Here is a 27,229-nt window from a genome sequence, read left to right on the forward strand (position 1 = left end):
TGCCTGCTGCGCCATATTTGGTTCAGCTTCTGGCTCATTTGGCTGCTGAATTTCTGCACCACCTACATCATTTGCTGGCTGTCCTGTACCCTCATGAGTTGGATCACCAACTGTGGAATGAAACTCTTCCTTTCTGCAACCCCATTCTGCTGTGGAGTGTAAGGAGTAGTATACTGATGTTTTATACCTCTACTCCCAAGAAAGGAATTCAACATATGTGACATATATTCCCCCCCTCGGTCAGAACGGAGAGTCTTCACCTTGCATCCTGACTCTGTCTCAGCAAGTGCTACAAAGGCCAAAAATGCATCATATACCTGTGATTTCTGTGTCAAAGGATAGACCCAGCATATACGAGAGAAGTCATCAATAAATGTTGCAAAATAAAAGCAACCACCTAATGACTTCGTCTGCATGGGACCACAAAGATCACTGTGTATACGTTGCAACTTTGCAGTTGCTCTTAGAGCCTGATCACGTGGGAAGGAAAACCTGTGCATTTTTCCCAAAATACACCCTTCACAAATGTGATCTGGAGGCTTCTCCATGAGAGGTAGATCTGTAAACATGTTATGTCGCTGCATAAGCATAAGACTACCAAAATTTACATGCCCCATGCGAGCATGCCATAACTCCGCATCAACCATAGCTGGAGTAAGAGTGAATGCATGATAAGCAGACTGATCCACTGGCTGAAATGCATCCAACTGATAAAGTCCATGACATAATATACCAGTAAGCATCAAGGTCAAGGCATTAGCTTTGTCTCTGACCATGCATTTATCATCATCAAAGTGGACTTGCATTCCACAATGTGCTAAAGAAGAAATGGACAACAAATTCTTCTTTATCCCTAGTACATATAAGGCATCTGTAAGGCGGAGAATGGAGCCATCAATGGCTGTGAGCTGAATCTCCCCAATGCCACGAACTGGATATGAAGCATTGTTGGCACACTGAACAGTTTTGCCAACAGGGGCAGGGCCAACATGACTAAACAAATCCCTGCGAAATGTGATATGCTTTGAGGCACCACTATCAAAATACCAAGTACATGCATGCTCTGTCAAATTGAGTGCCTGTGAAGACCAAGAGGCATCATAGCTGCATGTATAAAAACAGTAATCCCGGTCCTCAACAAAAGAAGCAGTCTCTGGAGGAGCTTTAGAAACATCATTAACAGACATCCCAGCTTCCTTTGCCTTCTCTTTGGCAATCCTCTTCCTACATTCCGTGATGTAGTGACCTGGCTTCTTACAGTAATGACATTTGCCCTTCTTCTTGGGCTGTCCATCACCTTTCTTGGTATCCTATGAAGAACCACCATCACCTGAATTTTGATTTGCACTCTTTGGCTGAGTTTTTCCTTTCCCTTTTTGACCTGTAGTAAATGCTTGTTCAGCATTTGTGTTCATATTCATATTCTTCCTCATTTGCTCCTCTTGTAGTAAGAGAGCAACAAGTTCCTGATACTTGAGGGGTTCAACAGCATTCCTCATGCTGAGGTTCAAAGAGGTATGAAAAGCCAAGTAAGATCTTGGCAAAGAGTGCAAGATGGTGGACACAAGCTGTGTCTCAGGAATAATCTCATCCACATTGATGAGTTGTTCCCTCAAATCCTGCAGCTTGTTTAAGTGGCTAGACATATCATCTCCTTCATTCATTTTTTGATTTTCCAGCTCTCTTTTCAAAAATGAGATCCTAGCCTCATTACGAGCAGCATACATCTGCTCCAAAGTCACCCATGCATTCTGTGAAGAGCCAGCTGAACGAATATGAGGTATAATGGACCTCTGTACTGACAATGCAATGAGTGACAAAGCTTGTGCATCCCTGGCATCCCATGTCTTTTGAGCATTTGTTCTTTGAACAGGCAATGGCTGTCCTGGAGCCTGTACCTGTTGTCCTCGTCCACAAGCACCCCCTTGGGGAGGAGTCTCTGGAGCCAATGGACCTGGACGTGGTTCATCACCACTAACAAAATCCCAAAGACCTTTTGCCACAAGCACATTTTTCAGCATAAAACTCCACAAGGAGTAGTTCGTGCCATCCAATTTGTCTTCCTTAGATAAATATGTGAATACATCACTTTGCTGTTGATTTGCCATTATGCTTACGCACAATGTTGTACCTGTTTATCAAAAAACCCAATAGCAGAAACCCTGAAAATAACTGTACTCCACTGAATACAGTTCACCCAAATATGCCTGCACTCTCAATCCTCTGAATGTGCAGCTCAATGCACCAATGACTGAGTAGAGCAGCAAATGGCGTACACAATGCCAAAATGCCCAAATTTGCTACACCCAAACTGTGCAAAAAAACCTGTATAGTTCTTTGCTAGAAAATCTGCCTGTTGTGCCTGTATATTTTCACAGAGAAAATAAAAATGCCCAATGTTCAAAACTTGCAATGCTTACCACAGTGTGATGTCAGCAGGTACAATCCACCAAAGAGCAAGTACAGTTTACTGTACTATGCTTGTACAGTCTACTGGTTCTGTACGAAAGCTCTGATAGGTGCAGTTGTATCACAGCAGGTACTATCAAAAGTACAGAAGGTGCAGTCGTATCACTATCACAGCAGGTACAGTCGAAAGTACAGAAGCAGGTACGCAGCATTGAATGCTGCACGGCTCTCTGCGCAGGTTTGTACGGAGGACTAGCAAGACGACCAGATGCTGAAGGCGGCGATGACAGATGTACGGGGCAGGTACTGTAGCTGAAGGCGGCGCAGACTGGGTATACGGGACTGGTACACGTGCGCTGACAGGAACAGAATGCAGTACGGCGCTGTCAGGTACGGAATGCTGTACGGCGCACAGGTGTACGGCGCTCAGAAGTACCGGCAGCAACACTGGCAGTGTACGGGCAGGGCAGGGCAAGCTTCAATGCTCTGATACCAATTGAAGGCAATGAAGTGTTAGGGTTAGGGTTTACAGAAGCTCAAGCAGGCGTGGAAAACCAACAGAGAGAGAACACGACTTTAGTCTATTGCTTGATAATCAAAAGTGAAGTACAATAGCCACATAATAGTGACCCTAAAGATAAGTGTTCACATGTCCGGCCATAAAATGTGCCGGGTGGACCAAAACACTTATAAACTGCATATAAGTGAAACTGAACTAAACTGGGGGAAAAAACCTCCACTAACTGAAGTAAAAAGTGCCCCAGTAATCTACTGATGATCACTAGCACTCCTCTGGGTGCATACACAGCATAAAACCCAACAACAATAACTCCCCTTCCTCTACTTCCGGCTGTGGAACCCCAACAATGACGAAATCAGCGAGGTCGTAAGACTCCAGAACAGATTCCATCATAACCTTCCATATGCCGTAGTTGTTCCCATCCAATTGACAGTCCACTGGGAACGTGGGGAGTGTCGGGATCTTCACATGCTTCTCAGCCATCTCTAACAAATCTGCCATCGCGGGGATGTAACTGAAAAAGGGTGGGTGGGTGGGAAAAAAAAACTCTAAACCTGCAAGTGGTTATCCAGCACTTTAGCCCGCCTTCCTCTTGCAACTTCTCTTCCCGAACAGTCCAAACAGTCCACCAATCAGCAACGTAACTATCCCCCTCTTGCTCAGAAAACTCCCAAGATCTATCAAGAGCCTAGGGCTCTGATACCATGTCAAAATATGCGGCGGAAATGATAACCAAATGTGAGACCACAAGAGCAAGTAGAGTGCAGAAAATAGACAGCACAAGAGAAGGAGAGAGATAGGTGTATTACTCTTCTCTATACACAAGATTCCGAGGAAAAACTGAATGAGTACAATGTGGGGCAATGGGGCCTATTTATATGGCCCCATCATGCAGTCGGCCAACACTAGTGGCCCTCACGACTGGGCACATCCAGTCGGCCAGCAGAGAAAAATACCACGACCCCTCTTGATGAAGTCGGCCAGCTCTTGGTACACATGAGTGCAGTCGGCTAGCATCAGAGGCTCCTGCCAACCTTTGGCAGCCACCACATCATGAAAAAATAAGGAAAAAATACGGGGAGTGAGGAAAAATGATAAAACACCTATACAGGGCAGGCACACCCACAACAGAGGCCCTGGTGTCTAATAAAGACTGGAGATGACTTCTAACACATATATGGCAGTTATAGATTCTCCCCCTACCTCTCCACATGATACTTTCCTCGTGATCACAGATATAACTTCTTCCACAGAGGTTAGTGACACAACAATAGAGGTTGAGTGGGTCAGTGACAGCGGTGCTTCTGCCCATATGACCAAACATTCACATGTTTTGGAGGATTACCAACAGCTTTCTTCTTCGGTTCGCATCGGAGATGACTCTTCCTTACCGGTTCTTGGTATTGGTAATGTTTCTCTTGGTTCCTTTGCTACTCTCCATGAAGTTTTACATGTGCCTCGGCTTTCAAAGAACTTGTTTTTAGTTCACATGGCTGCTCGTAAGGGACTTGCTGTTAGAAGTCATCTCCTGTCTAGTTTTATACACCAGGGCCTTTGTTGTGGGTGTGCCCGCCCTTATGAGGTGTTTTATCATTTTTCCCCACTCTCCGCATTTTTCCCTTATTTTTTCCATTTTTTCTATGGCTTGGGTGGCCTCCGTATGGTGACAGGGGGGCATTTATGCTGGCCGACTGAATCTGTAGATGGCCGACTCACTGTAGCTGGCCGACTGGCTTTTTTACTGGTCGTGGAGATTCAGGACCAATCGGCTACCTGTAGCACAGGCCGACTGGTCTATGGGGCCATATAAATAGGCCCCCAGCCCCCCATTCCATTGTGTATCATATTCGGGATCTTCTTGTGTATATAGAGCAGAGTTGCACGCCTACATCTCTCTCTCTCTTGTGCTGTTTTTCTGCCTGCGTTTTTGCTCTTGTGTTCCCAGATCTGGTCCTCATCTCCGCTGTGTATTCTGACATGGTATCAGAGCCCTAGGCTCTAGATAGGTCTTGAGATTTGTGTGAGCAAGAGGGGGACTGGTGGCTGACTGGTGGACTGTTTTGGACTGTTCGGGAAGAGGAGAAGCAAGAGGAAGGCGGGCTGATTTGCTGGACAGCCACTTGCAGGTTTTAGTTCTTCTTTGTTCCCACCCACCCACCCTTTTCAGAGTACATCCCCGCTATGGCAGATCTGTTTGAGATGGCTGAGAGACATGTGAAGATCCCGACACTCCCCACGTTCCCGGTGGACCGTCAGCTGGACGGGAGCAACTACGGCATATGGAAGGTGATGATGGAATCTGTTCTGGAGTCTTACGACCTCGCTGATTTCGTCGTTGTTGGTGTTCCACGGCCGGAAGTAGAGGAAGGGGAGTTACCGTCAACCCGAAAGGACCGGGAGGCCCAGACACAGATGTGGGATCGTGTCAACGCCAGGGTCCGTTCGTTTATTTTCCTCAACTGCACACCGCAGGTAATCAATCATGTAAAGCATATGACGCTGGCCAGAGATATATGGCAGTATTTGGCCTCACTTTACAACAGGGTATCGCCCATGAAGAGGATTTCCTTGGAAGTACAGATACGGGTTATGAGCCCTGCCTATCACGGATTGATCGCTTTTATGTGGGCGACTGGTTAGGGGAGCGAGGGGGCTCCATCGGCATTCTCGCTGGCACCTCATTTTCAGATCATGCGCCACTTATCTTGACATTGGAGGAGAGGACACGGGAGCCCAGCTTGCAGTTGAGGATCCCAAAGAGGGTACTTACAGATCCCAGTGCTCTGACCAAGATGCAGCATGCCAGTGTGCCCAGGGACTCATCGAGCTTAGCTCTTTTCTGCACGCTGCAGCTTTGACACGGCTGGGAGAGATTCGCGAGCGGGAGCATCGGCTGAGACGCAGCCTTGCTTCGCTACAGCGCCTTCAGGAGCAGCAGCCTGCATGTGAGTGGGTGGCGTCACAGCTGAGCCAGGCACGCCAGGAGGTTAGAGAGGCAGAGGAGCAGAGACATGAGTTTTACTATCGTCGTCAGGCCTCTCAGTGGACGCAGCTTGGTGATAGAGTGACTGGGGAGTTTTTTGAGATCACTGGACCCCGCCATGCTCGAGCAGGAGTCCGTCAGCTTGGTAGACCGGATGGATCGGTAGCTACTGAGCCCGGGGAGATCAGAGCCATTGCCACTGCATTCTATAGAGACCTGCTTTCAGCGGAGCCAGCCACTGAGGATCGAGATGCTTGCAGACAGACTGTGTGGGCCCATGTGCAGAGAAGGATCACAGATCGTATGCGTACAATTCTTGGTGCGCCTCTTTCAGAGATTGAGCTTGCCGAGGCCTTGAGGGTCCTGCCGCGACATAGTTGCCCAGGGGAGGACGAACTGATGCCCGCCCTTTTTATGAGCTATTGGGACCTTTTGGGGCCAGGCCTCTGCAGGGGCTTTCAATATGTTTTGGACACTGGGGCGATGCCACAGAGCTTTTCAGAGGGCTTGATCTTTCTTATCCCCAAGGGGGAGGGAGTATCAGATGATATTCGGCATTGGAGGCCTATTACGATCCTCAATACTGTCTACAAGGTCTTAGCAAAGGCCTTGAGTTTGAGGATCCAGCCCTTCCTGGGGGAGTTGATTCATGCTACCCAGACAGGATTCGTCAAGGAGCACAGTATCCTTGACAACATCTTTACTTTCTGGGAGGCGACGGCCCGAGCTAGATTTCTTGGCGAGGCCTTGGTCGTGATGCTTCTCGATTTTGAGAAGGCATACGATGGAGTTGATTGGGGTTTCTTAGAGGGCACTATGCTTCGCCTGGGCTTTGAGCCAGGATGGATCAAAGGGGTGGCGGCTCTGTATTCCACAGCTCGTAGCCAGGTGTTGATTGCAGGAGGACGGGGGCCGAGTTTTGAGCTGACCAGATCAGTCCGTCAGGGGTGTCCCCTCGCCCCTTTTCTTTTTCTCTTCTTTGCGGAGGCTATGAGCATGTATTTGACAACAGAGAGGTTGGTTTGAGAGGACTCCAGCTCCCAGTTCGGGGGGAGGACCTGCTCGATGCTGAGTTTGCAGACGACACGGGCTTATTTTTGCATGGCCAAGAGGCCAATCTTCTTCGGGCAGAGCAATCGCTCCAGGTTTTTGGTGCAGCTTCGGGAGCATTGATCAATTGGCGCAAGACAGTGGCCTTTTGGATCAGTAGTGCTCCCACTCCGGCATGGAGCCCGGACCCCGGTTTTAGATGGATTCCTCCTGGCACAGCAGTGCGGTATTTGGGATGCCAAATTGGACTAGATTTGTCACCTGAGCAGCAGATTGCCCCGCTTCTTCTGAGCATTCGGAAGAAGCTTTTGTATTGGAGTACAGCTCGACTATCCTTGGCTGGGAGGGTGGTGGTGGCAACTCAGGTGCTGTTAGCGACCATGTGGTACATTACGTCTTGCTGGATCTTCTCGAGCTCTTGCATCAGCCAGGTACAGAGGCTGATCAGGAACTTTCTTTGGTCTGGGCGGGACGGTCAGCCAGCCCGGGCAAAGGTTGCATGGGCAGTTATTACACTTCCACTGGCTCAGGGAGGCTTGGGCATTATAGATCCAGTCGATCAGAGTAGAGCCTTATTGGGGAAGCTTATTGTTCGGGGGCTGGTTCCAGGCGCTGAGCCTTGGAAAGAGCTTCTCTTGCAGCGGCTGCAGGCTCGGGCTCCCCCAGCAGGGGGCACTTGGGCACCAGAGATTTGCTGGATCTTCATAGAGATGAGGAGGACAAGCCTCAGTAGAGGATGGGAGGACAGATTTGCTTTGAGCATCCTGAGAGCTTGGGAGCTGCTGAGACCGGGGCTCTCTCAGCGACCTTCTTGTGTTGAGGAGCGGGCCAGACAGCCGCTCATCTGGAGCCCAGCGGTTCGCACAGAGCAGGGTCATATGCTGGGTTCTCGGCCTCGTCTAGCCTAGGGACCTTTAGCGGCAGGCCCAGCACGTAGTTTTGGAGACTGGCAGGCCTTCTGCAGTCTCCAAGAGGAGATCCAGGTGGAGAGGCTGAGTCACTTCAGAGGGGGGTTGATTATGAGGGATGATATTCAAGAGGCACTCACAGAGGAGTGGTTCACGCCTTTTGAGCTAGTGGCCCCACGGTGGATGGGAGCCTTTACACAGTTGGAGATCCTGATTGCTGTCAGAGCTTGCACTGAGGATGGCAGATGCCTCTACTACAAGATTCAGGATGAGGGCAGACTTCAGAGAGTGGAGGTGGAGTCGCCTTTGGTTGCAGAGTGCACCTTTCAGAGGATACGGGTTGTGGCCGCCGCTTCTCGGAAGTGGCATATTGACCCCGACCCTACTGATGTGCTCCCGGATTGGCGCATATGGGCATATGCAGCGCGCCCCTTGGCCCGGCTACAGTGGGACCCTGGGGAGTACGAGTGGCATGATCCTTATGCATCCCTTGAGGCCACAGAGATCACCTTTTTCCAGTGTACTATTCGGCTGGGCGGCATATTTTGACGGCGAGGAGGATGGTCTCTCCAGCTGCTGCAGCGGGGTATTGGCGGCTACAGGGACTCTCACAGGAGTTCCTGGAGGATTTTTGGGCTCGGCTCTGGGCTAGTCGACAAGCCCGCAAGATCTCGACTTTCCAGTGGCTGGTCGCCCACAGGGGCTCAGCAGTTGGCACCTGGCTTGTTTACAACGGTCTTCCGACAGCCTGCGTCCGATGCGGCCACCCTATGGAGACACAGAGACATTGCCTTTGGGATTGCCCTCAGGCGCAGCAAATTTGGCTGCGGATGCTGCGTATTCTGGCCCCCCTCTCTCCAGAGGGTATGTTTACGTGGGGTGCCGCCGCTTGGTCGACTTCGTCAGGGCCTGCTATGGGCTATGAGATGGAGCAGGACAGTCAGGCCATCAGATTCATTAGGGGCCAGCCTCGCCTGGTTCCGGCACCGGATTTCTCATCCGCCAGCTGGACACAGGAGAGGGATTTGCAATGGGAGCTCCTCAGCAGCCTCACCATCTGGTTCACCTGGAGGGCCCGGTGTTTCACGGCCTTTGAGGGGAGACTGGAGCCACCAGCAGAGACTGTACGGGGGATTTGGCAGGAGTTGATCCACACCCTGCAAGGACAGTATGACCGCATCCGGGGCGACTCGGACGAGGCGATCTTGCGGCGCCAGGCTTTTCACACCACCTGGCACAGAGGCCCCTTCTACACCTTACACACGGGATCCCCCCGTTGGCATAACAGGCCACCTATTTGGCTTCCCCCCCCCCCCCCTATTGTATGATTTAGCCCCTCAGTCCTTTGTACTGATGCTTGTATTTTGCAGCACCTAGGGAGAGTCTCCCGGGTTGCCTTGCTGTATTCACTGCTCTATTTCTCTTATAAGCAGGAGAGATCTTTTGTAGCCCTACGGGCGTTTTTATATAACTAATGAAAGGATCTTTTCTCGGAAAAAAAAAGATTGTATGATCCAGACAGGAACGAGATTGTTGTCAGCCGGGATGTGGTCTTTGATGAGCATGTTCCAGTATCCACTGTCGAGGAGCCGCCACTTCTTGGAGATCCAGAAGAGTCTGATGATGATTCCCAGACCATTGCTCCAGTTGATCAACCTCAGTCAACACAAGAGGTTGAGCCCGCAGCTGGAGTAGAGCCCCCGCAACGGCCGGAGGCTCCTCGATCTGTTCGAGTACCCAGGTGGTTGTTCGACACCCTTCGGGAGAGTCAAGTGTCACGGAGTTACCCTTCGAGTGGACCACAGAGGACAGGCCCTCGAAGATCACACAGAGTCCGAGACAAAAGCAATACAGCAGAGCTTCTTCAGGTAAACTATGCTCTGATGTCTCGTATTATGCGGGATAAGGAGCCCACTTCCGTAAAGGAAGCCCTCTCACAGGATACTTGGAGGAAAGCCATGCAGGTGGAACTTGATGCCATCGAGAAGAACAACACATGGGAGTTGGTACCGAGGCCGTCGAAACGGTCAGTCATTGGTGTCAAATGGGTCTTTAAGACCAAATATGCGTCAAATGGGTCGGTGGACAAACACAAAGCCAGACCTGTGGCTAAAGGTTATGCTCAGCGGGCCAGGCATCGACTACGAGGATACCTTTGCACCGACAGCACGGATGACCACGATTCGGACCATTCTTGCCCTTGCTTCTTCTCAGAGGTGGCCCGTGTATCAAATGGATGTAAAATCTGCGTTCCTTAATGGTGACCTGCAGGAGGAGGTGTATGTTGAGCAACCTCCAGGCTTTGTTGTTCCAGGATCAGAAGGGATGGTTTACAGGTTACACAAGGCCTTGTATGGTCTTAAGCAGGCTCCCAGGGCTTGGAATCAGAAGATTGATTCCTTCTTTGTTCGGACTCGATTTCAGAGATCGGTTGTAGATCCTAACCTGTATCTCTTTCGGGAACGCGGCATGGTTACGATTATCATCCTTTATGTGGATGATCTCATTCTCACCGGCGGTCATGTAGAGCACATTGGCGTGACAAAGGCTGCCTTGTCAAAGGAGTTTGAGATGACCGACTTAGGCTTACTCCACTTCTTTTTGGGATTGGAGATCTAGCAGACCCATAGGGGGTTCTTTGTCTCTCAGCAGCGATATGTTCATGAGTTGCTTGAGGCCTTTGGGATGGAGAACTGCAAGCCTATTACTTCGCCGATGGACCCAAACACAAAGTTAACCGTTAATGATCCTTGTGAGCCAGTTGATGCCTCGCAGTATCGGAAGTTGGTTGGTTCATTGATCTGGTTGCTGAACACCAGATTGGACTTGAGCTTCTCCGTGGGGCTGTTAAGCTCTTTTATGCAGACGCCATTGAAGTCTCATTGGGATGCAGGATTGCCGATCTTGTGGTATCTGCGCAGAGTACGAAGGATCTAGGACTCTTTTACACAGGGGGGGATGGAGTCAGACTCCAAGGTTGGAGTGACTCAGATTGGGGAGGAGCCAGATACTAGGAGATCTACTTCAAGCTACACTTTTACCCTCTGCTCAGGAGCAGTTTCTTGGAGCAGTAAGAGGCAGCCAACTATTGCCCTATCTTCGACAGAGGTAGAGTACCGGACTGCTTGTGGTGCTGCTTGCGAGGTTGTGTGGTTGCGGAGGCTGCTAGGCGAGATTGGGCTTCCACAAAAGGAGCCCACCGTCATCCAGTGTGATAACCAGAGTTGTATAGCTATTGCTCGGAACCCGGTCTTCCATGCCCGGACCAAGCACATAGAGATACAATATCACTTTGTACGTGAGAAGATCTTGACTGGTGACATCTTGCTACTTTATTGTTTGACAGAGGACAATGCGGTGGACCTCTTCACGAAGTCTCTACCTCAAGCTACACTCAGGCGGCACTCCAGCTCCCTAGGGTAAGAGGGAGTGTTAGAAGTCATCTCCTGTCTTTATCAGACACCAGGGCCTCTGTTGTGGGTGTGCCCGCCCTATATAGGTGTTTTCTCATTTTTCCTCACTCCCCGTATTTTTCCCCCATTTTTTCCATGGTGTGGGTGGCTGCCACAGGTTGGCAAGAGCATCTGTAGAGCTGGTCGACTGCACTTTGTTGCACATGGAGCTGGCCAACCTGCTCAGTAGGGGCCGTGGAGGTTTTTTCTGCTGGCCGACTGGAAATGCCCAGTCGTGTGGGCTGGCGGCGCATCCTAGCGCTGGCCGACTGCAGTATGGGGCCATATAAATAGGCCCCATTGCCCCCACATTGTATTCATTCAATTTTTCCTCGGGATCTTGTGTAAAGAGAAGAGTTACACGGCTATCTCTCTCCTTCTCTTGTGCTGTCTATTTTCTGCACTCTACTTGCTCTTGTGGTCTCACATTTGGTTATCATTTCCGCTGCGTATTTTGACATCATCAACCAAAGGATCCCCCGAACCAAACTTCGGCTACTTTTGGAGTTCTTTCTTCAACGTGCTAGTATTGGACTCATGGTTGTCACGGTACGAAAATACGATACCGTACGGAAATTTTTGGTACGATATGAAATTTTCGGATACCGTACGATAAAATACGGTTTTTATTTTTTAAAATTACAACCTATGGAGCTTCAAGCTTGAATGTGAGGCAAGGTTGGGAGGGGAGGAGTCTACAGTGCTTGAGGAACCAGAACATGGATATGTGTCTCTCCCGGTTGGATCTCCCGATTGTCTCCAAAAAAGAACCTGGATGGGTAATGCAATACCAAAGGTCTCCCAGTGTAGCGTTTATGACTAAGGGACCGTCCTTGCACAAATACGAGGAGTGCATCTAGGGTGATAAGTTTAGGGACTCCTCTCTAGATCAAAATGGCCATGTCCAAATCTTCTCCCTCGTACATAACATGAGAATCTAATTGTCTAGCCTACCTGTACCAGGGATCCCCAAGTGATGTAGCAAGATTCTCTCATCCTACCAATCAAGTGTACACTACCAGTCTACCTCGCCAGATTTTTTAGGTCTCTCAACCATAACAGCCAGGTACGGGACTTTACGTATAATACGGCAAAGTATAATACGCGTATTATACGTCTTTTTCGCGGGGCCAAAATAAAAAACACCGTTTTTTTTATTTTTAAAAAACACTAGTTTAATTACATTTGGTCGAGACATGTCACATACATGTTTAAAGTTGAAACTTGAAGTGTTGAACTTTAAAAGACCAAAGAGTCAAGACTCAAGACTGGAGTTATAACTTATGAACTTATGAACGTTTAAACTTTAAACTTTAATTTTGAAAGACAAGGAGAGACTTGAGTTATGAATCATTATCATGCTTAAAGAGATTAGAGAATACAAGATAATCATGAAATGTACTGAGTACTCATGAATCTAAAATCACAAAATGGGAATCTTGAATCCTAACATAAATAAGGACGAAGCCGCAACATAATAACAATGAACATATGTCATACATAAAAATGAGCCACTAGTCTGTAGATACTGGAATGTGGCATACAAAATGTGACTCATGAGTCATTCATCAGAGTCAAGACTCGGACTCTGAGCTAGAATCATCCCCACCATGGTCACGGTCATGCTCATCCTCCTCACTAACACTCCAATCACTAATGCTGGCCTCTCCCTCTGGCTCGGGCTCTGCCTCTACCTCTGCCTCTGCCTCTGCCCCTGCCTCTGTCTCAAGGCCCCTTGCCCTGGCTCTGCCCCTGGCCCTGCCCCTGCCTCTGCCTCTATCCCTGCCTATGGTGCCGGTCCTCGTGCGAGTCTAATGTGCAAAAGAGGCTCTCTCTGCTGCAAGGAAAGCCCACACTTCATCTTCTTCGTCACGAGGGTGCACTAGCTCCTCCATGCGAATCTCAACCTTGAAAGTGTCGGGATTGATCTCATTGATTGCTTTCATTTTTTCCCTCTTTCGAAGAAGCTTCAGATTGGAATTGACAAAGACAAGACGCTTTAATTGTGCAGGCAACAAGCAATTTCTTTTCTTTGTGTGTATGGCCGCAAACAAGCTCCAATTTCTCTCACAAGTGCCGGAGGAGCAATCTTGTGAGAGAACCCTCATAGCAATGCACTGTAGCTCGGCACAGTCACCACCATACTTCTCCCACCAACTGACAGGTTTAAGCTGGGCATCTCGAAGACTAGCTCGTGGTGAGCCAAAATCAACATCATGCATGTCACGAAACCGAAGAAGCTGGGTCTCGAGAAGATCTTGCGTTACTGGGTCTCTCTCCACTTTGGTGGTGTACTCTCTCCATCCCACATTTAGCTCGCGATCATGTCTCTGAGCATCTTGTCTCCAAAGTGGATGCAAGATGTGGCTAACAGCATGAATTGGACGATGAAACCAATCCCATCGTGTTTGCCATATCTCCTTGATTTCATCCATCCTATTGACATAGAAGTTTAGAACAAAAGACAATAAATTAGAATCTAGAATACATTATAAGAAAAAAGACTCAAGAGTCAAAAGCAAAGAACGACTTACGTCCTACAACTTGCAAGTAGCATACCTATCATCATCAAAGAGGTTGCTTGCATTGAAGGCCGCGCCCACCTTCTCCATGAACTCATAGATGAGGCCCATGGCGCATCCCTCCGAGTCGCTAAGGCGTAGTGCTGCGATCAATGGCTCCATGAATGCTACAATGCACTCCGCATCATGCCAAAAGACTGCCTCATAGATGAGATCCTCAAATCTTTTGCCCTTTTCGGTGCGGCTACCATCCCATGAAATCCATCTGTCATCCGTAATCATACGCCGCAAACCACGTCGACATTTTACCAATTTTTGGAGGACAATGAAGAGGTAGGCAAAGCAGGTACTTGAAGGCTTTGCGAGCTCCGTCTCACAATTTGCCTGATAGATACCAAGAGCTCATTGCTTTCTTGTCACATAGTTTACCATAAACTCTGCCTTCTTCACCACATCCGCCACCCATGGTATGGCTCCCACATCTTCAATTAGAAGATCAATCGAATGCGAAGCACAAACTGAATTGTGGATAGTCTCTCTCCACTAGTGCACCGGCAGCCTTGCAATTGGATGCATTATCTGTGACTACCGCAACCACATTCTCGCTTCCCACTTGTTCTATTGCTGCCTTTAGATGCCCATAGGTAAATTCAGCTATATGTGTCTCCCCAGAGCCATCTATGGTAGTCAAGAACAATGTGCTGAGACAACAAGAGACAAGGATATTTAAGAGAGGGCGGCATTTGGTGTCCGACCACCCGTCACACATAATAGTACACCCATACCTTGCCCATGCCGCCCGTATTGGTGCTAGCTCCATTTCAATGTCCATGACCTCTGCCTTCAATTCTTTGGTGAGAAGAATCTCATATGATGGAGGCTTGAATGCGGGCCCTGCATCTGCCACCGCACTAAGCATGTGTAGAAAAGCCGGCTTCCGAGCATGGTCAAAGGACACATTGCACTCGAAGAAGTATTGCCGAACTCTTCGTCTTGCATTCTCATGCTTGATTTTGGCCCAACTTTGTTGAAGAGACTTCTTTGGCACATTTGGAGGTGGAGGGCTTGTGTGGTGAAAGATGGATGTGCACCACCGCTATGTGGATGAGAAGAGGCTGGAGCTCGAGAAGAACCGGCAACTGATGATGCGGGAACATCCCGTTGTGGTGAAGTCTGGGAGGAATCTATGATGGAAGGTGCCGTACCTTGAACCTGAACTCAGGCTCTCTTTCTGGCACGAACAACACTTGGATCTTCACCCAATTTCCGAATGACATCGTCGGGAATGTCGTTGGGACACACATCAATTCCCTGGCCAGTAATGTGGAGAAGGTGAGCTCTAACACGCGGTGCACTGCCAGTGTAGACAATGTTGCAATGCTTGCACCGCCAATTTTTGTCAGCCTTGTTCTCGATCACTTCATCCCATACCGCTAATTTCTTTCTCCCCATGTTGCGTCTCACACGAGTGCCGCCGCCTGCGTAGCCTGTAGGTAGTAATAAGTATGCGTGTGTGAGTGTGTGTAGATAGTATGTAATATGTATTGAGACAAGAGAGAGAGAGAGAGAGAGAGAGAGAGAGAGAGAGAGAGTATGTAAGAGTCAAGATTCAAGACAGAGAGAATCTTCAATCGAGAGAAAGAAGAAAGAAAGAAAGATATATTAACGTCTACGAGAGGCCAAAGTCGGCCTATGAGACAAAAAAATAATACAACTGTGTTCTTCTGGTCATCAGAAGAAAAGAAAGAAAAGAAAAAGTGTGCATGTGTCTAGATACAGCTGTGAATCATCATGGATCGGTGGAGCCCATATACAAACAATATAAGGGGGGTGGGGATGTGGATGGAGTGCTAAGGCAAGATGCATCTCTATATGCTGAAGGGGTAGTACAAGCATGCTATGCAAATCTCTGTCTAACTCCATCCAGTGCCATAAGAGGGATATAAGATATCATACATCGCCGATGCTGAGGCTGTGAATGGCATGAACATGTACCCTGAGTCTGAATGAAAGCGAGCTAGCCTCTCCTGTGTCTCCATCTGGTGTCTCATTCGAATAGCTGCTATCTCTCGGTGACGGAGTCGGGGTGCTCTATGTCCAATCTGTCTAGGTCTCCTCCTGGCTCTCAATTCCTCTGCTCTCTGTGCGGTCACCCCATGTGGTACATCAGCTGGCACTGGCATAGCTCTCCGGAAGAAATCTGAGAGTTGGGACTGTCCCCCACCCCTAGTGGGAGCGGGTGTCTGGAGGATTCTCTCTCGAGAACTATGAAGCTCTAGTAGTAGTCTGCCAAGCTTCGCTGGTCCGAGGCCTCCATCAACTGATGTAGTGAAGAGTGCTACTCAAACAATCCTGCATATCTATCTCTGACCCCCTGGTGGGCTCTACATCTACATACAAAGTGATCCTCAGTCTCCACCTCCTTGCGGCACAATCTGCATATCCGCTCAGCTCTGGGAACCCGTGCCGCTCTCCCAGCCTCTATCTCTAGCTGATGTGATGAGACTCGTAGCTATCCAATAGCAATGCGAGAGCTGTGTGGCATGTATACATCCATGTACCGCGGTCGATGTATAAACCCATCCCCCGAGATGCTCATAAAGTGGTCTCTGTAATACAGCATCTTCAGTGGTAGTGGGCTCTCTGGTGCTGTCCATGTCTCCTGTATGTAGTGCTGCCATATGTCCTGTCTCATCACTCTGTTCCTCTCATTGAGAGAGAGGTAACCCCGTGGAGCAGACTGATCATACTGAAAAGGTGGCAACCGCTCAATGTCTATCCCATGATGTGAGAACCACTGTAGCATCAATATATGGCCAATCATGATGGTCCTGTAGTTCCCGAGGTCTAGTACATCTCCCGCTTTATGGATCGGCACAATAGTGTGCATCGTCCACTCAGTCGGAAACCCCTCTAACAGAGCTCTGTTGAAGAGATGAGCAAGAAATGGTGCCAATGTATCAATAGCATAGATGAGATGCTCTCCCTGTAATCCTGTATGATCTGTCGCCCGTCCATGTTGGAGTCGGCATATGGCCCTCCTAACCATAGGTGGGGTGAAGAAGGTGGAGACGGTGGAGCATGGCTCTGTGGGCTGTGGTATAGGGGGCTGTGCAGGCACATCATAAAGTCTCTCTGCATATGTCTACCAGGTCTGAGGATCGGCAATAGGTGTGGGAGGACGGGGCTCTCTGAGTCTCCTCCAAGCAGCAGCAGCATCTCTGTTCATGAGCATGTGATGTGTGTCCCAATACTGAGCCTCCTCATAAGCTCGCCGCTTACGGCAGGTGAGAGTATGCATCCTCCTGCCTGCCTGCCTCTGGGTGATCTCCCCGCGAGCCCTCTGCACTCGGAGACTGCGGTAGAGGTTTCTGCACTCATCATCATACCATCGGTTCTGGGGCATTCTCCCAAATGTAGGTGGCTGTCCTGTCTGTATGTGGTATGGGAAACTCCTCGCAGCTCCGAAGTGCAGTACATGTGAGAGCTGGGAGGTGAGCATGGCCATGGGTGCCGATGGATCTAAGGCAAATAGCTGATCATGAACATGATAATCGTACACCTCGGCTAGGTCCTGAGTGAAGTGAAAAATAGTGCGTGGTGGCTGTATGATGGATGGGTGGGTCTCCAGTAAGCTCCTAAAAGTGAGGGATAGGTATGTATGATCCGCCCCAATGGGGCATGGTGGTACGGTGAAGTGAGACACCATATCTGCTGCCTCTCGGGATCCCATCACATAATCCACTGTACTACTGCCGCCTCCCACTGGAAAGCAAGTCAACCCACCTGAATCTGGCCACTGAGTCATCCCGTTATAAATAACGAGATGGTTTAGGCCCCAAGCTCCAGCAAATGTTGCCCATATCCAGTGCTGTCAGCTCCTCCATCAGCGGAGATCCGAGTGGTCCCTGTATCCTCTGTAGCTAGCGGCTCTAGTCTCAAGGGATCCTCAAAGTCATAGATCTCGCACTATCTGCTCTGAGTCCGTGCATTGAAGTCCCCCATCAAGAAGACTTCTCCGTGTGTCGAATAGTGTAAGATCTCCTCAGATAAGACAGAGTATGGAGACTCACTAGCCTCTCCACCCGGCTCCTCGGTGGTGGCAAACCGCGACCCCTTCGGAGGAAAGTGGCAAAGGGCGATATAAATCCATCTGGTCTCCAAGAGGCGTAAGCTAATCCACATGTATCTCGCCTCCGAGTCTCGTGCTACGACTCGAACATGCTCATGTAACCCATGTCTGAAAAGCACTGCAATACCTCTTGAACCTCGGGAGGTGGCCTATCTCATCCCCTGTCGGTGAGCTGACTCCCACTGATAACCCTCAACCCGTGGTAAGCCCCTCTCCGGGCTCTCATGTGTCTCTATCATCAAGATGATATCCCGGCCCTCCATCACCTCCTCAAGTCTCCCTGGATGTGTCCATAGGACTCCATTACAGTTCCCGATTGCGATGTGTATCTCTTTGTCTTCATGTTGTTTCCTCCGTGTCTCATAGCCCAGATGGCGCTATTCGACCCTCTTCCCATCAATGTAGATGTGACCATCCCTATAATGTGCCTTCTTCCCTTCTTTGCGTGCCGCCTTGATCTTCGGCATGCATAATCTTTTGTGCTCCAGTTGCATCCATGTGAGGTCATCATCGAAGTAGATGGGGTCCCCTGGCAAGCTCCTCAAGATAGCCCGTCTTCTCATAAAGCTCATCCTACTCTCCTCGTCCGGGAACTGTAGCACTAAGGCCTTGCCTTTGGTGGAGTCCTTTGGGGTTGTCCTCCATATTCTAGTGAATGGGAGCGGCTCATCCTCCTTTAGTCCTAGCTTGGTACATAGGTTCCGCCCATCAATCTCGGGCGTGGAGGTAGTGCTCTCTGGTATCCCTGTGACTCGGATCCGTCGCATCTTCTCTTCATCAAGAGTAGACTGCATCATGTGTACATCTTCTTGTACCTCCTTCTTGATGTTCTTCTTCATCACTTGTACATCTTCTTGCACCTCCTTTTTGATGTTCTTCTTCATCACTTCTACCCATCCTTCGCGGGCCGCCTCCATTTTCCCCTCGATTGTGTGGGTGAGGGTTTTGGTGATCTCTTCTTTGATTGCCTCTTTGTCCACCTCGAGTCTCTCCTTCCTCCCGTGGACGATCGCGTAAGGATGCCACTTCGCCCTTCAAAAGGTTGATTTCCTCCAGCATGGCGAGCTTTTCCTTCTCCCACTCCTCTTGCATGGTGAGCTTCTCTTCCTTCCATATTTCCGCTTCGGCCTCCAGCTTCCCCATGCGCGTCAATAAGTCCTTCTTGATGGCGGTGATGGTGCTGTCCAATGTCTTCTTCTGGTCCTTGATAAGATCCCTAAGGATATGATCAAGCTGGCTGATTTTGTCATCTACAGACCCTCCCATTGTAGAGGGAGGGAATGTTTGAAAGGAGCAGGTAAATATGTGGGAGAGAAAGAGAAGAAATGGGTGAAATGGATGAAATAGAGTGGGGGGTTCAAGTCCCCATTATGTTGCTGCCTTGGGGGCCTGAGCAAGGGTGGGTGGGGAAAGGGGCACGAAGCAAATCAGTGACAGAGAGGCCTGACGAGAGAGACAGGCTACACACAGAGGGGGTGAATGCAGGCGAACAGGTGCGATGGAGAGAGAGAGAGAGATGGAGGGGACAAAGGGCCGCGCACAGGCGGGGAGGAGGGGAGGGAGAGATGCGCAGGAGAGAGAGACGGGGGGAGGGTTAAGAGAGAGCGAAGGGCAGGCAACGTGAGGGGGGGGGGGCGGGGGGGGGGCGCAGGCAGGCAGCAGGAGGGGGGGGCGAAGGGCACGCAGCGGGAGAGAGAGCGAAGGGGGGGGGCGCAGGCAGGCAACGGAGAGAGAGCGAAGGGGGGCGCAAACAGGCAGCGGGCAGGCACGGGAGGGGGGGGGCGCAGCGCGGCAGTGGGGCAGAGAGAGAGAGAGAGAGAGAGAGAGAGAGAGAGAGAGAGAGAGAGTATGTACTATGTAACTTGTAAGACAGAGAGAGAGAGAGAGAGCTTCGCGAGAAACATGTACACGAGAGAGAGAGAAAGAAAGAAAGAAAGAAAGATATATTAACGTCTACGAGAGGCCAAAGTCGGCCTATGAGACAAAAAATAATACAACTGTGTTCTTCCGGTCATCGCAAGAAAAGAAACAAAAGAAAAAGTGTGCATGTGTCTGGATACAACTTTGAATCATCATGGATCGGTGGAGCCCATATACAAACAATATAAGGGGGGTGGGGATGTGGATGGAGTGCTAAGGCAAGATGCATCTCTATATGCTGAAGGGGTAGTACAAGCATGCTATGTAGATCTATGTCTAACTCCATCCAGTGCCATAAGAGGGATATAAGATATCATACATCGCCGATGCTGAGGCTGTGAATGGCATGAACATGTACCCTGAGTCTGAATGAAAGCGAGCTAGCCTCTCCTGTGTCTCCATCTGGTGTCTCATTCGGATAGCTGCTATCTCTCGGTGACGGAGTCGGGGTGCTCTATGTCCAGTCTGTCTAGGTATCCTCCTAGCTCTCAATTTCTCTGCTCTCTGTGCGGTCACCCCACGTGGTACATCAGCTGGCACTGGCATAGCTCTCTGGAAGAAATCTGTGAGCTGGGACTGCCTCCCACCCCTAGTGGGAGCGGGTGTCTGGAGGAGTCTCGAGAGAGAGAGGGTGGAGGGGAGAGAGAAGAGATGAGAGAGGAGATGAGAGAGGAGATGAGAGAGAGAGAGTATATAAGAGAGAGAGAGAGCTTCGCGAGAAATGTGTGCACGAGAGAGAGAGAGAGAGAGAGAGAGAGAGAGAGAGAGAGGGAGAAGGGGGGAGAGAGGAGATAGAGAGAGGGGGTGAAGGAGAGAGAGAGTACCGTGTGAGGTTGGGCGTGCAGGTTCGAGAAGCAACAGAGCGCACGCAGATCCCAAAAAAGCCCAGGCGTAACGTTAAACGTTAGCCTGGCAAATTTTTTAATTAAAAAAAAACCTCACGTTTTTTTTCAAAAGGACGTTTTTTATCCAAAAAAAACGTCCCGTCGAGTATTTTTTATAAAACACGCGTTTTATAGCTGCTATGCTCTCAAGTGGACACGAAAGTTGCGAAGTATTGCAAGCATTTGGGATCTTCGTAAAGCAGGGTTTCTATATTTTTTTTAGCATTTGGAAAAAAAAAATTCAAGAAAAAAATTTTTTGAGAAAAAAAACTTGTACCGTACGATATCGTACCATACGAACTGTATGGTACAAACCCATTCGTACCAGTACGAGAAACAACTATGATTGGACCGAGAAACAACTATGATCGGACTGACCCTCTGGCGCTGAAGAGGAGGTGTTGGAATATATCATCTCCAGATGGTCTACATCACAATTTTCAAGCTTGTACTAACCATTTATGAGGCCGTACATATGCATATTTATTTAGGCATTTTTTCCCCATTTTTTATGCCTTTTATAGCATTTTTATGCTATTATGGTGTTGTTGGCCTGCCACAGCTAGCCGACCAGCTCTCATGAGGAGTATGTAAGGGTTGTCCCCCTTTCCCCTCATTTTATCTCATTTTTTCAACATCCTCTTGAGGTCATTAGTAACTGCTTCTGCTTCTTATCATTGTATAGCACCTACAGGCTTCCCTCGTGCTCAGTTTTCAGCAATAAACATCAGCTTCCAGCATTTACAGGTCTTGTATCGGGGCCTACATCTGTGTTTTCTATTTGCTTCCCTTTCTTTCAGATCCTAGAGCAGTTCTAGGCTCTGCTACCATGTGAGAAATCTATGCTACTTCTATAAATCTGAAAACAAAGAATAAATAGCATATATGTGTAGACAGTAGACTGCAAATGATCAAGGTACAGCAGGAGGGAGGCCGTGAGTACTGGTACGTATAAGTTAGGCCTGAAATCATAGATGAAATGATGTGGGAATGAGGCACCTATTTATATAGGTCCTCATGAGCTGGTCGGCCAGGTCCTACATGCCAACCTGGACAGAAATCCATAAAATGCTGAAAAATGCTTAAAAACGCACCTAAAAATGGTGCAAAAGTAGCAAATAAAATATGCGGTGCAGGGCCTCATAAATGGGCTAGATACAAGCATGCTGGGAGTCCATCTCGGAATGAACAATATTTCCAACATATCTTGTGTACGGCAGTAAGATAAACTGATCTCCCCTACATGTTCTCTCTCTCACACATAATGATAATGGATCTCAATGTGCTTGGTAAGTTGGTACGTGCATGATTTCATACCACGGCCATAGAACTTTCGCTATCAGTGAGAATAGTAGTGGATGTCTATTTTGACACTCAGCAGTGTATGACAATTGTGGACAGATTCAATGAGTTCTACATGCTCATTCCATGCAAGCAGACAGCCACACAGCAAAGAATATAGCTCGCTTGTTCGTTCGATTTTGGTATCCCATCGGTGGTTTTCCATGGACAATCACATCAAACAGAGATTCTAAATTCACGTCCCATTTTTGGAGAGCATTGTTTGATAATTTCGGGACAAGTTGCAGCTATCCAGTGCATTCCATCCACAAACAAATAGCCAAACAGAAATATACAATCAATTGGCCTTTGACGTTCTCAAATTAGTCTTCCATGACCAGCAGTCAAAATGGGAACAATACCTTCCATTGGTTCTGGCAATCCTAAATGATACTCACTCATCGAGTATTGGCCAGATGCCGTATGAGGTAGCATTTGGTCGTCGGTTCTCCTCTCTTTTGACGAGACAAGTATCACCATCTCTAGAGGTCAATAAGACAACCGAAACATTTTCGGAAATCATTGAGTCAGTTAAGGAGTGCCTTGCCAAAGCTCAGGAAACTTATACTCGACAAGCCAACAAATCCAGGCAAGATGTCAAGTTTAAGGAAGGGGATTGGGTATATCTCCGCCTCATGAAGCAACGGCTAAAGCAAGTGGGCAAGCATTGTCCCAAGCTTTCATTCCGAAGTTTCGGCCCGTTTCCCGTCATTCAGAAGTTAAGTGATGTCTCTTTAAAGTTAAAGTTGCCGGAAAGTTGGACTATACACAATGTCTTTCATGTTTTTTGGTTGAAGCCATATGTAGGTCCAGCATTGCAAGATGTATTTGAAGAGCAACAACCAGAAATGATTGACCAAGAAGAAGTCATAAGAGCCTGAACAAATTCTCCTCCACAAATGGAAGCACGGTTCCGATCGAAGAATACGACAGTTTTATATGAAGTTCAGGGACCAAGGAACCCATGAAGCAGTATGGCTAGATGAAGAGTTCTTTCAAGAGTACCCCCAATTATTGGCGGACTACTTGGAAGCCTTGAACCTGCTGCCAAGTTAAGCAGGAGGGAATGCCACGTGCACCTTGCACTAGGGTACACAATGACACACTAGCATGATCATCATTGCAACAATTGTCCAGAAGTAATACCTTTTGTAGGAATATTTGTCGTACGCTGAGACCACATTGTAAGCCCTTAGTCCAGGGACAGTCAGGCGGCACGAGCTACGTAGGTCACTCTCCGAGCCATAGAGGCTAGTCAAGAGTCGGTCCTCTTAACCCACTTGGAGAATTCATTAGATAGTACATGTAGAAGTCAGCCTTAGCAGTAGGTTTTGCATCACAAGCATGTAGTAGTCATGTAGGGGCTAAGTCGCATGAAAAGCATGCCTGTGGGCCAGCCCATGGCTATAAGCCTTAGTTGGCAGCTTTGTGGGGGCTGTTTACAGCCCTGGACCACAGAAGGGACTAGCCAACAGCAGTATAGCCCCTTTGGTAGTAGGCGGCCAGCATCTGCAAGACAGCAGCAGGTCGGGTATGAGACTGCAGTCGGCCAGCAGCAAATGTCACAGCAGATACTAAGCACAGCATTTGATGCTGCAGGAAATGCAATTTTTGTCCAATCAGAGCAGGCCGCCAGCAGCCCTACTGGCCAACCAGCAACATCTGTCCATATATAAGAGGCGCCTAAATCCAACATTTAATCATTCAGTATTTAGTAGAAGTCCTCAGCAGTTCAAGCATCAATTAAGCATCCTATCATCTCCACACAATCATTGAAGCTCCTCTTCAGCATTCAGCCAACATATGTGCAGTCCTACAGCTATCTACAGCTATTTGGATTTGCATAAGCGGCCCTGAGAGTCTTCTCTAGTGCCTTGGATTGGTGGATACTCAGCCGACGCATGGTCTTCCTCACCCTTGCATTGGGCAATCATATCGCTTGTTCTCAAGCATTGTACAGCAGTTCCAAAGAATTAATATAAGCAAATACTCCTGCTTGCCAGAGGGGGGGGGGAGGGAGGGGGGGGCTTCAATGGGTAATTGGGACCCAATACTGTGTCATCTACTTCACTACTATTCTCTTCTCTCTCACTACTCTGTGAATTGGATGCTAAAGATCTCGCCACATAAAGGTATAAAAAAGGCCCTGTTGTGTTTTACCACGATCAACCTCAATGCATGTAACACCCTGTCTAGCCTACTTGGATTTGTCTGTCTGTTGAATGGTCCCATGCTGCCCAGTAACTGTGTTTGGGCATGTGGGTCCTACAACTTGTTCACACTTTTGTTTGGTGTCCGTCTCTTGGCCTCATAAGCTGTCGGGGCACATGTACAACTTACAATCCATGTGGGTTACATTTGTGCACGGGTCAACACATTCACTGTTTGTCCTCAAACCTAAACCTGATGGCAACTGGCAACTTGTCCCTAGACTAGGCTCACAAAATGCTTAGTGCTCATTACCCAAAAGGTAATTGTGCCCTTCCATATAAGTATGGATACTTGGCACTCTAGTGGACCAGGTGTACACGGTAAAATATGTGGGAGAGTGTAGCCTCTTAATGAGGCAGAAAATCTTTCGAAGAGCTTGCAAAATGAAAACTTTGAATGATGACCAGCATGCTTTTGTGAGACAGCCTCCTCTGGTGCAACAGGCAGTTGAGACAACAAAGGTCCCCTAATAATCACCCTACCCACTATGAAAGACGTATGATTGGATATTTGGCTAATAAAGTACCCTTAGAATGCCTTTCAATGCTCCCACTCATGGTTATCAATGCTCCCACTCATGGACCTTGCCAACCTCAAGTTTTGACAACTATAGTCAACCATAATCCACTTCCCCATGCCATGAATGCCTTCTTATCTAAGGCTCTTAATGAGCTTCCCTTAGGCACTAAACCTTCGGTTAAATAGCTGTATTATGTCTCCATTAGACTGTCAAACGTGATACTTCTAATTATGTGGAGGTGTACCATGTCACATCCAAAGCATTGTCCAAGCAAGCACCCAACACCATGACGAGTAACATCAGGGCAAAAGTGATGATCTACCTCTCTTTCGATAAGTTTGGAGAAAAACTTCTCCACCTGAGCAGCAGACACATCTCCTCTATAATCTCTCCATATCAAAACCCGTCCTTTCATATCTAGAAGAAACAAAGCTGACGCTGCTCCCGCCATTGTGACTGGCTATTTCTTTGCTCACTATATTGTGATTGATTTCATGAAATGAGTACCTGACAAGGACAAAAACACTTAGAAACCAATTTGTATCCAAGTACATGCCTATTAATACAACTCGATAATATAGAGCTATGATTCAAAGCATGCCAAAAATGCGAAGTTTTAGAAAATCTTACAATGGACATCATCCATGTTCCTGTGATAACAAGACGTATGCCAATGTCTCATTGTATAACATAATGTATCATGATGTATGCCCTTGACTCACTAGATAACACGGAACAACAAATTTCTGACATAATTTACCCAAAAAAAACCAATCACTCAAAAGCCGGTGCAGACAAGGATTAAGGGTCTGCGTTACAGGCTTAATTAAGATCTAGATTGCAAATCTTTCTATACAGGGAAAACCCAACGACAGATCCGAAGCAAAATGTGGGGTTCTTGTGGGTATAGATTTTTGATTTGCTCTGGAATCTGGATTGCTAATTTGGCAAATTCACTAACAAATGCGCAGCACATCATATTGGCTATGTTCAAACAAATGAATCCTGAAAACTCTGATTATATCGTTCTAATGATGATAATATATCAAATGAACTGTGGGCACTTGGAAAACTTGATATTTTTCCTTGATTCCTGAGAGAGATTAGCGAGGATTACCATCGGATCGCCACATGTCGGAATCAGTTACTGGGCGGGGAGAGATCGCACAAATGAGGCTTCGTAGAGCCCTTCTTTCTGTAGTGTCTAGTGTGTCTGTAGTTTCTGTTAGGCAGAGCGCCGACTCTTCAAGGATAAGAACACAGGTGACCTTTGTAAAAATTGAATGCAAGGCAACCTTTTGGGTCTCCTTTGCAAAAACAGCCTTCAATTGCTGGTTATAAGGGACTTTTCACACTTGATGCTTATGGGCGGGCTAATTGTTGATGGTGGTGCAAAATCACCTTGCTCTGAGACCTTCTAGAGGTCACTATTGTCACAACATGTAATCCAAGACGGGTGGAGAAGATGTAGCGTGCAATCTCTAAGTAGATGATATTGGCTAAAATAGTGTCATGGAAAAACACTGTTGTCACAACATCTATATATACTAAGGCATGCCAGATATATAATGGTGCTTAAAATTTGTGGTGGAGAGGATATAGCACACAATCTCTAGATGATACAGTCGTGTTGTGGACACATAAAATTTGTGTGATAGTGTATAATACAAGTGCATGATTGTTCCTTATAGAATGGGTAAAGAAAGCGCATCATTTTGGCAAATCCCTTCTAATGTGATGGACTAATTGGCCCCACATGCCCAAATCAGAGTGGCATGTCATGTAGCTCATGAAAGAGTGGCATGCCATGTAGCTCATTTTGCAACAAACTTTCAATTCCATGTTGTGTCCACATGCAAATAGTGAGCATTGTTTTAGCATCACACCACACAAGTTGCCTATATTATTGCAAGGTTCAAACAGAAACATTTGGATGAATCGTGAGACTTAATCTCGATGACAATCGAGAGTGTCATTGAGATTGGCATGTCATGTAGCTCATTGCAACAAACTTTCACTTCCATGCCGTACAATGACAATGGAGCAACATTCTTGGATAACAACAGAGCTAGAACGTTTGTAAGTCTCTTTATAAGTCTCCAACACAAGAAGGTAGAAAGCATGACCACTTTCACTCATTCAAGCTAACTCTTTTACTTAAGAGCTCTCCAAGTAGACATTAACCCAAAGTGGGCCATTTAATAAGGTGAGAATACTCACATAGTCCCCTTGCTCTCACTAAGAAAAGATGACAAACTCATAGTAAGATGACAACCTAGCTAAAATCACATCACTTAGAAATTCTAGAGATAGTGGATGTTCCATGCTAAGCTCCTTACTTTGTTAGCCTTTGGATTTGGCTTGAAAACTATTATTA

The 27,229-nt window shown here is 47.9% G+C and overlaps 2 protein-coding genes across 3 annotated transcripts in view; both read right to left on the reverse strand.

The window, feature by feature from the left end:
- LOC147606050 (AP-1 complex subunit mu-2) overlaps positions 1–26,246 on the reverse strand; it is a 54,463-nt gene extending 28,217 nt beyond the window's left edge. Inside the window, exons 1-2 of one of the 2 annotated variants that reach the window (XM_086792341.1) lie at positions 25,970–26,246; positions 25,175–25,359 (exon numbers count right to left, since the gene is read on the reverse strand). In XM_086792341.1, coding sequence (XP_086648467.1) covers positions 25,175–25,303 — 129 coding nt within the window. In that variant the 5' untranslated portion in view covers positions 25,304–25,359; positions 25,970–26,246. The remainder of the gene's footprint in view (positions 1–25,174; positions 25,360–25,969) is intronic. The other variant, XM_086792342.1, reaches the window with a different exon arrangement.
- LOC147606051 (uncharacterized) lies at positions 13,134–14,763 on the reverse strand. The gene is made up of 4 exons (XM_086792546.1): positions 14,630–14,763; positions 14,434–14,545; positions 13,882–14,228; positions 13,134–13,758 (listed from the first exon to the last, which is right to left on the reverse strand). The coding sequence occupies exons 1-4, from the start codon at positions 14,761–14,763 to the stop codon at positions 13,134–13,136; spliced, it is 1,218 nt and encodes a 405-aa protein (XP_086648672.1).
- Positions 26,247–27,229: the final 983 nt, after the last annotated feature.

This window comes from Cibotium barometz, chromosome 58 (assembly GCF_041138505.1).
Source record: "Cibotium barometz isolate CiBa-2024 chromosome 58, ASM4113850v1, whole genome shotgun sequence".
In the NCBI taxonomy this organism is placed as follows: Eukaryota; Viridiplantae; Streptophyta; class Polypodiopsida; order Cyatheales; family Cibotiaceae; genus Cibotium; species Cibotium barometz.

What these genes read in the sequence shown, in the direction of transcription:
- LOC147606051 (XM_086792546.1), bottom strand. Translation starts at nt 14,763, where the DNA reads ATGCTTAGTGCGGTGGCAGATGCAGGGCCCGCATTCAAGCCTCCATCA. An exon ending in ATACGGGCGGCATGGGCAAG is followed by an intron (nt 14,546 to 14,629) that starts GTATGGGTGTAC and finishes TTGTTGTCTCAG; the next exon opens with CACATTGTTCTTGACTACCA. An exon ending in AACCTCTTTGATGATGATAG is followed by an intron (nt 13,759 to 13,881) that starts GTATGCTACTTG and finishes CTATGTCAATAG; the next exon opens with GATGGATGAAATCAAGGAGA.